Source organism: Populus nigra, chromosome 1, assembly GCF_951802175.1.
Source record: "Populus nigra chromosome 1, ddPopNigr1.1, whole genome shotgun sequence".
NCBI lineage: Eukaryota > Viridiplantae > Streptophyta > Magnoliopsida > Malpighiales > Salicaceae > Populus > Populus nigra.
The window spans coordinates 28,184,206-28,193,673 of record NC_084852.1 but is presented as its reverse complement, the minus strand read 5'-3'; the positions used below and the strand labels follow the sequence as shown (position 1 = coordinate 28,193,673).

General features: G+C 33.4%; 2 protein-coding genes across 2 annotated transcripts; both read right to left on the bottom strand.

Annotated features, from left to right (window-relative positions):
• Positions 1-228: 228 nt before the first annotated feature.
• On the bottom strand, positions 229-1,736 carry LOC133683449 (RING-H2 finger protein ATL57-like). Its single transcript, XM_062106774.1, has one exon. The coding sequence runs from the start codon at positions 1,458-1,460 to the stop codon at positions 687-689; it is 774 nt and encodes a 257-aa protein (XP_061962758.1). The 5' UTR covers positions 1,461-1,736; the 3' UTR covers positions 229-686.
• Positions 1,737-5,046: 3,310 nt separating this feature from the next.
• Positions 5,047-5,998, bottom strand: LOC133681032 (histone H2B-like). Its single transcript, XM_062104122.1, has 3 exons — positions 5,743-5,998; positions 5,451-5,611; positions 5,047-5,316 (listed from the first exon to the last, which is right to left on the bottom strand). The coding sequence occupies exons 1-3, from the start codon at positions 5,996-5,998 to the stop codon at positions 5,047-5,049; spliced, it is 687 nt and encodes a 228-aa protein (XP_061960106.1).
• Positions 5,999-9,468: the final 3,470 nt, after the last annotated feature.

Below are 9,468 nucleotides of genomic sequence, written 5' to 3'. Positions count from 1 at the left end.
ATTATTTTTTAAGAGTATTTTGGGAACGCGGTTGAAACGGTATTCCCTTAAATTTTAATTTTTTTTACTAAAAATAATTTTTTTATGTTTTCAGATTGTTTTGATGTGTTGATATGAAATAAATTTTAAAAAATAAAAAAATTTTATTTTAATATATTTTTAAATAAAAATATTTTAAACAATAATCACTACTATTATTTCAAATATATCTATCAAAACTGAGGTCAAGCTAGCCTTTTCCACTCGAGAAGAAGGCCAGTACTCATAGGAGGAAAAAAACAAAAAATTAACACAAACCGAAGGAGTAAAATACCAAAATTATCATAAATAATCACAACACCTGCATCAATATATATTATATTGGCAGTACTATCTGAGAAGAAAAAAGGTTCTTCCTTCTTTTGTATGTGACTGTCTATGTTAACTCTAATTAAGGCATAATTACATCAACTAAAAAGGATAAATAATTAATTACAGCCTTTGCAAATTGGAAGTTTAAGGAATTAATAAGCTTAGTACCTCACTTAACATTCATGCTTCCATTTGCTTAACAAATTTTAAGTTAGAAACTCTATTTTATAATATAAAAAGAAAAGAAAAAACTTTTTTAGTAAATATTTACAAGTATATTCATTCAACAAAACCTATTCACAAGCTAGATGCTCTTTGCAGCAAAATTCTCCCCCCTAGGCTTGAACACCTATTAGTTGTCCCCTCACCTCCAATGACGTGTCACCATTCCCAACCTCTGATCTTGCCTCTGGTTGACTCGCACCTTGATCAACCCTCTCCTGAATCACACCCAAACCATCGTTACCGCCGCCCTTCTCATGAACGAACTGAGCCCCTCTACAAACAGGACAAGTCACGTGCATCTCAAGCCAAGTGTCAATACACTGCAAATGAAACACGTGATGACATTTTGGTATCATCTTAACAGCCTCTTTCTCCTCAAACTCACCCAAGCAAATAGCACACTCAATCTGGTACTTCACATCACCATGGTAATAAGAGTACACCGGCAGTGAGTTGACAACTTGTGGGTCAAGACCTCGAGTAATTCGTGAGCTGGTAGAAGCCCTTGATGGACGGCTGGATGTACTTGCTGGCCCTGGTGTGCCCGTGCTCCGTTGTCTGTGAGAATTATAGATATCCTCTGATGACGATGATGAAGATGGGTTGACGGAGAACTTACGGGTGTAGATAGAAAAGAATCCCATGAAGAAGAGAGCTATTAAGAGAACTAGAATTGTTAAGGCTACAGACGGTTCAAACCCTGTGCGTGAATAAAACTGTTGCTGTTGTAGCTGTAAAGTTGTTGTTGGCGGTGGTATGGTGGTTGGTTCTTTGAACGGTGGCGGTGACATGGTGGAGTTAGAGGTTTGGAAAGTGGGAGTGATGGGGTGTTCGAACGGTGCATCGTTGTATGGTACTTGTAGTTTGCGGTTGTGGGGCTTCATTGCAGGTCAAGAGTTGTATGAATTATGGTCGCGAGAGAGAGAGAGAGAGAGAGAGAGAAATTAACATGGCCAGAAACAGATAGCCATGGATAGTGTATCTATGTGCACGAGATCGAGAAGGGAGAAAGGGGATTCAAACTGTGTTCTTTATGCAATGATTGTTAGGTAAATTAATGTTGAATTTAATGGCCAGGGGATGTGTTAAGGTGATGCAACACCTCGTTGGGGTCCATGTAGAAGAAGATAGGAGTGTCTCAGAGCATCTATCTGCATTTGTTTTGTTTTGTTCGGTGCGAGTTCCACTGTTTTTGTCTTAAAAATTCTTCAAAACCGGTCTGGTATAGCAACTTGTTTAACTGGCTTTTCAGTTACGTGGTATGAAACCCGATTGAGTCAATCTCGAACAAGATCTGAGTTATGAAAAGAACAGGTTAACTTTATTTTTTAGTTTAATTTTTTTAAAAAAATATTTTTTTAATTTTTTTAAAAAATAATAGATTTTTTTTTTTCATGAAGTTATACCAAATTAACTTCTCTTTATTTATTGCAAAACCTGGAACAAGCTAGGCTTTGATATGGGGTTTAGAATCGATTAGCCGTGCCAGGCCAGGCTATATTTAATAACTAGAGTTTTAATTGTATTTTGAAAGAACGAAAATAAAAGAAAAAAACCCTAACTTTTACAATGTGGGATCAGAACAGACTTCTTCTCTCTTATTTTGATTTGACCTATTTGATTAATTATTTTTATTTCAAAATGCATGGTTTTGTACTTTTTTCAAAGAAAATATATTTTTGAGGATAAGAACACCTTACTAATTAATAAATTATGTTTTTATGAATAATTGAAAATCCAAAAATAAAGAGTTGAAGTGAGACGAAGATAGTCGGAAAAAAAGAGAGATTGGATATACTCCAAGTTAAAGTTATTACAAGCATCTAATTGACTTTGAAAAAAATATTGTAACTAAACTAGGGATATTAATTTAATGATGGTTTGTTCCTTCCACTTAAAAAAATTAACATTAACTTTCAAGGGTATTAAATATTTTTTATATTACCCATTAGTTATTATTAAATTAATTGAAAATATATTTTTTTTCATCTCAATTGCATAATAAAATACCTAAAATATTATTAGAAGCAAAAATAAAAAAAAACCTAGGCTCGAGGAACATTTTTATATTTTCAACATAGAAAAAATTTGATATTTAATCAAATAAAAAATAAAAAATAATTAAAAAGTATAGTGAAAAGATCAAAATGCTCTTAAAAGTAAAATTTTAAAAACTAGAGTCAATGGACTTTTTTGTTTTTTCACAATGGTCTTTTCATAGTAATTACTATGTTAGCTTATAAACAATTTGAAATTAAAAATTTAGAATGCTCTTAGAAGTAAAATTTTAAAAACTAGAGTCAAGGGACTTTTTTATTTTTTCACAATGGTCTTTTCATTATTACTATGTTAGCTTATAAACAATTTGAAATTAGAAATTTAGAATTTGGATATATAGAACAAATATGTGTACAATACCAAGGGCAACATGTGTATGCCCTTCAACCATGTTGTTGAAAGCGTCAATGTGTTTTCTTTTATATGGAGTGACCTGTGTCAGTGTTAGTGGTTTAATTTGTTGTCAATGAACCTATTTTTCCTTCATCTCCTCTCTTCTTCCCTGAAAATTAGAGCTTGACTTTTCTTGTTGTTGATATTTTAACTTTAGTCTATATTTTTTTGATTTCTAATTTTTATTCTTGACATTTTTATAGAAAATTTATTTGTTTTTAATTTCATCCCTCAATTCTAATTTACCAAATATTATATTTTTTAATGTGGTTTTTATTCATTTGATTTCTATTTTTTCCTTGGGTTTTTTTAAGTTTTATTAGTTTTTAATTTCATCATTCAATTCAAATTGATGGTATTATGCTTTCTGATTTGATCTTCATTGTTTTGATTTCTAATTTTTTTCTGTTTTTTTGTAAAATTTATTGTCCTTTTCAATTCCATCCTTTAATCAAAAAAATATTTTTATTTTTATATCAATTTTGATCCTTATTCTTTTAGTTTTTCTGGTGTTTTTGCCAAATTAATTTTTATTTTTAATTTTACTCTTCAATGAAATATAAAGTTTATTTTATATTTTAATTTTGATATTTATTTTTTTAATTGCTATTTTTTTTAATTTTTTTTGTATAATTGAAATTTTTCAAAGAATACCGTGATCATCAAACTATTAAAGAAAAAAATTGTAAGAAACTTTGGTAACTCCTTAATTTGTCGGGAAATTGTGTTCGATGATTGTTGTTAATTGTGTGTCTTTATAACATGATTTTCAGATGTAATGAACTCTTTAAAAACCATGATTTATAGAAGAAAGAACATGTAGAAATTACTTTTAGATTCGAAAATTTATTTAAAGTCTAATGACTTAGTTTTTTTAAAAACTCTAATATAATAATTCTTTTTTTTTTTTAAATATTGAGATGATACAAGACATTGATGATGTTGACCCTGCAACTATCATGTGGTTGAGTGTCACTTAAATGTTCGTTCTTTCCTTTTCCTTTAATACATTTGGCTGAAACCTCAATTGGATGTTCTAAAACTTAGGCTTGAACAGACACCTCGCAAACCTTATGTTTTTTACTTGAAATCTTTTTTTTTTCATTTTCATCCCTGAATCTTTCAGTGCTGTAATCTAAACCTATAAATGTACATATAAAAAAATATTTAAGTTAAATGATTATAAATTCAAGATAATGGTTAGAAGCATAGTTTTTAGACTCAGCCCGGTCCAAGACCCGGTCCCAGATTTTGATCGGGTCATCATGGTCAATTTTTTTAAAATAAAAAACGACGTCGTTTAGTAAAAAAAAAAAACAAAAGTCAACGGGCTGCAACCGAGTTTTTGACCATATCTTGCCGGCTTAACCAGGTCGCTGGGTTACGCCAGGTTTTTTCTTTTTCTATTTTTCCTTCAACCTGATTTGGTTCCAATCCCAGGTCAATCCGTCGGGCCGAGCCGGGTTTCAAAACTATGGTTAGAAGATATGACTTCTAAGTATGGTTCGCAAACATCTTAAATATGGATTCACTTATAGAACCAAATTAAGGGAATTCAACCAAATTACAGAAGGGTTTGATAGATTAACTAATTAGAGCCAAATTACAATGCATGGAAGTGTTTTTTTTTTATTACTATTTTTTAAATTAAAGCAATTACCAGAAGCATTAGGTTAGAGTAATCTGATTTTAATGTCATAATCTGATCTTACTCAATTTGATTGGAAACGATTTGGATCCAAGATTATCATCCGATGGATTGGAGGAGAACCTGGAAGGAAATATTAATCATAAATTCATAATGTACCCCAAGCTACGATCACCATTAATTGCACTAAATGGGAAAAAAAAAAGTATCCATGAGTTCCTGACAACAAAAGGTGTTCTTGATATGTACAAAAGGGAAAGATTACAATAAAACCTACTATACAAGTCACAAACTGGGAATAGCCATTGGTGATCGGGAGAAATAAATTATACAAGAGATGATCAAAGCCAGTTTCCCTAACCAAGATTAACTTATGACAAGGCTCGCCAGGACTTGGACCGTTTAGTCCCATGCGATATATAGTTAGTACCAGCCTCGGACCCCTCTGCTATGTCATGTTTTCCAAGCTCTCCAGGCAAAACCAACTTCACTGCTCCTTGAATCTCCCCTGATGACAGTGTTGTTCGTTTCCTGTAGTCTGATAACTTTGCTGCCTCTTCAGCAATCCTCTCAAACATGTCATTCATCAAGCTGTTAATCATGCTCATTGCCATTGATGATATCCCAAGATCTGGGTGCACCTGCTTCAGTACCTTTAACACATACCTCTTGTAACCAGGACCACTCTCTGTTGTTCCCCTTTTTCTCTTCTTTTTCCTCCCATTCTCCCATTTCCCTTCTTGTGTCTGATCCTTCCTTGCTGCCGTCTTTTTACCTTCTTGGGTCCTAGCTTTTTTACTTGATCTCCAGCACTAGCTGCATCTTCTTTTGGGTCTTTTTTAGATGGCTCTTCTGGTGAAACTCCACTTGTTTGGTCCTCCTTCCTAATCTCATCTTCCCTTAATGGCTCTTCTTGCTGACCTCGAGAAGCAGCACCTGAAGAAATATCACCTTTGATGAGAACTTTTAAGGGCTCTTCTTAGTGAAACTTCACGTGTTTGGTCCTCCTGTCTCTCCTCTTCTTTTGATGGCCCTTGTACATGTTCTTGAGAATCAGCTATAGCAGCTTCCGTCGGGCTTTTCCACTGAAACTTCAATTACTCGGTCTTCTTCCTCGTGTACCTTCTCATCAACAGGAAAGGTTCTGAAAGTCTCCATTGCAGGAGTATCAATATCCTCGGTTTCACCATTTTGGTCTTGATCTTGTGTTGATTCTTGATTGTCGTTTTCAATAGCAGCAACTTGCACAGTTTCTCTAACAACTTTCTTTGTAGACCTCAACACAGTTCCCACCACCTCCTTTCCTCGACGCTTTGGAGCCATTTTCACTCAATTTTTTTGCCTTCACCCTCTCTTGTGCTCCTTACATTCGAGTCTACAAAGTAATTTCAACAGTTTTAGTTATGCCTACATATAAAAGTGGTGAGAGTTACCACGGTTGGACATGTGAGAGGGACAAGTGTCAGTTACCTTAGCATTGAAAGGCTACGTGGGGTAAAAGTAGCAAAGCATGCTCAGATTTGCCTGAATTTTCCACTGTTATTTGTATCGTTTACATGCACCGTCTATGATGTTCTAATCCTATCAAAGGGGTGATCAACAAAAACTTCCCCTGAAGGTAAACCTCTGTTTTCTGCAATGATATGGGACCTTGAGTCAAACATTTTCTCACAGAAATATCCCAATAAGAGGTAGATTATTTCATGTAGTTATGAACTTTTTATTTTTTCTACTTGATTGTGATTTTTTTTTTAAAATTTTATAATCGAGTATTTACTACATCATTGTTTACGCTACGTTGCGTGTCGCGGGGCGACATCGAACACGCTGCTAAAAGTGCCTCCCGGGAGGTGTTAGGAAATGAAAGAGTTTTGAGTTTAATCATAAAATTATGATTATAAGATTTAGGAGTCGCTACCTAGTATTATGATTATTAGAAAACCTATGGTCTGTCAGAGTCTGGATAAGAGATTGGTTGTGTAAGGAGAAGACGCATTACCCCAAGTGTACCCTACCTGAGGTAAGCTGCATTGTTGTTTGATTGTTTTTTTAAGTCAAGTTTCTATTCGTTGATCTTTTTTTGAGATCTAAGGCAGGTCTCCCTTTGTAAGAGAGTCTCTACCTTGTTGGTCTAAATCCGAACTGTTATAAGGTCTAAATTTTAGTATGACATTTATTTTGCACTTTGTATCTTTAATATCTGAAGGTGTACTTTACTGTGTAGTTTTATACCCCCAAATATTAAAGTTTATATCTAAACCTTAATATAAAATGAACAAAATGATTGGTGAAGGTTTTTTGATATTTTGGCCGAATCCTAACGAATAATCGCAAACTAGTTATGATATTCATTTTTGCATTTTTAAACATGAGAAAGATGTATTTTTTTTTTTTGATGAAAACATGCTTGGAAAAATTTTAGGATTTAGCCATATGCATGAAAACAAATTTTTTTTTTTATGTTTTTGTAAGAGAAAATTAATTTAAAAATTTGAGACTTTTTTTTTGAATTTTCAAAAAAAAATTAGAAAGGTTTTCGAGAAAACCAAGTATATTAATACTAGATCTGTATCTTACAGTATAAATATACAACCCGATATTGTGAAAAATTATTGGAAAAAAAAAACATGTGAGAAAATCACAAATTTTTTGAAAGGATTTTTTTATTTTTTTCATTATTTTTATTACTACTACTATTATTATTATATAAATTGGGTTGGACCAAAATAGGTCTAGCTTAACCCAGTCCGGTTAGGTCGACTGGTGGCTTAACAAACCCTTATTTTTTTTCCAGGTGGGCTTGACCCGTCCTAGTCTTCTGAGCTGGGCTGAAACAGTTCTAGCTCACCTTATCAGTTAATTATTTTACAGAACGTGAACTTGGTTCATGTTTTGCATGCAACTAAGAAGTTGTAGATTACAGGGTAAAGTGCGGGGATAAAAAGTAAGGTCACTTGGCATGGAGGGGATGGGCCTACTGTCACTGATCTAGGGTGAGGTGGGTAGAAGTGCTGGTGGATCAAGGTAGAGCTGGAGGAAAAAACAACAACTGTCATGGTGTATAAGGGCCGATGAAGAAGAAGAAGAAGTTAACGATGGTGGTGGTGGCTGTCACTGTTACCAGTGAGCAGATTGGGTTGGTGGAGAAGGTTGGGTCGCTCTTGGTCACAACGATACTGAGATGGAAGTGGATGAAAAGGCGGCAAAGAGAGAGAAAGAAGAGAGAGAATTATCGGTTAGGGAAGGAAAAACCAGGGGAGGCTGATTTTTGGCCAACTTTGGACTAGAATCTCTCCTCCCTCAAATCATGAAATGTACCCCTATTTATAGAGGGTGGAAGAGGGACAATTTTTCTTTAATGGTGCCAAATCTTGGCCCTTGATTCAACCCGAAAGGATTCCAACCGTTGGTTTAAAGTGGTTATCATGGGCTGTCAGATTTGTTGCCGGAAATGGTTGGTTGAGTTGGTCACTTTGGGGTGGTGTCACAGTTGTTGTGGCGTCCATCGGCTAGAACAAACCACACTAGGGTGTAGTTAGAAGTCAGACCATCGTTTGCGTGCAAGTTTTGTCAAATTTGATGAAGAAATGAAGCATTAAATGTCTTGGGAAGGTAACCACCCGAATAACTTTTCAGGTGAAAACCTGAAGAAGAAGATGAATAGCTAACCCAACACTATGTTGTTTCGGTAAAGTTCATTTTAATTCTTTGATTTATGATTTCTCTTAATTACATCCTTAATTGGCCTCAAACTTTCAATTTTGTTCAATTAAGTCCCTGTACCTTATTAAATCCTTCAATTGGATTCAAATTAATTCCCAAACATGATTAAACTTTAATTTGGCCCATGATTAAGTCAAATTGGCTTATTAAAATCTAATTATATCCTTAGGCTTAATTTTTATGCAGATTCGTCCATTAATCATGTTCCTTGACCTTGAATTTGCATTGTTTCCCTAATTTTGGGTAAAATATGGTGCAATTAGACTCCCGATTCCATCCAAAATTGTAGATTAATTTTTTCTACATGTGAAATTCTCCTAGCTTGCTTTTGCCAAAATAGTAGTCTTTATTTTATTTTTTTATTTGGAAAGAAAGAAGATGAATTTGGGGAATAACCTAAAAATGAGTTGTGACATTATTGATCAAATTAATTTTTTTCGTAAAAAAATATTTAGGTGTTGTTAATGTATTTTTTAGCAAAACAAATTTAAACTATATAATGATTGACTTGATGTGAGCTAGTCGACTCGACATAATTGGATCCAAATTAATTCCCAAACATAATTAAATTTTAATTTGGCCCATGATTAAGTCAAATTGACCTATTAAAATCTAATTATATCCCTAGGCTTAATTTTTATGCAGATTCATCCATTAATCATGTTCCTTGACCTTGAATTTGCATTGTTTCCCTAATTTTGGGTAAAATATGGTGCAATTAGACTCCCGATTCCATCCAAAATTGTAGATTAATTTTTTCTACATGTGAAATTCTCCTAGCTTGCTTTTGCCAAAATAGTAGTCTTTATTTTATTTTTTTATTTGGAAAGAAAGAAGATGAATTTGGGGAATAACCTAAAAATGAGTTGTGACATTATTGATCAAATTAATTTTTTTCGTAAAAAAATATTTAGGTGTTGTTAATGTATTTTTTAGCAAAACAAATTTAAACTATATAATGATTGACTTGATGTGAGCTAGTCGACTCGACATAATTGGATCCAAATTAATTCCCAAACATAATTAAATTTTAATTTGGCCCATGATTAAGTCAAATTGACCTATTAAAA

Coding starts and splice junctions, on each gene's coding strand:
- LOC133683449 (XM_062106774.1), bottom strand. CDS start 1,460: ATGAAGCCCCACAACCGCAAACTACAAGTACCATACAACGATGCACCG.
- LOC133681032 (XM_062104122.1), bottom strand. CDS start 5,998: ATGGCTCCAAAGCGTCGAGGAAAGGAGGTGGTGGGAACTGTGTTGAGG. Junction 5,612..5,742: donor AGTGGAAAAGCCCGACGGAA/GCTGCTATAGCT, acceptor ATATTTCTTCAG/GTGCTGCTTCTCGAGGTCAG. Junction 5,317..5,450: donor AAAAGCTAGGACCCAAGAAG/GTAAAAAGACGG, acceptor GTACTGAAGCAG/GTGCACCCAGATCTTGGGAT.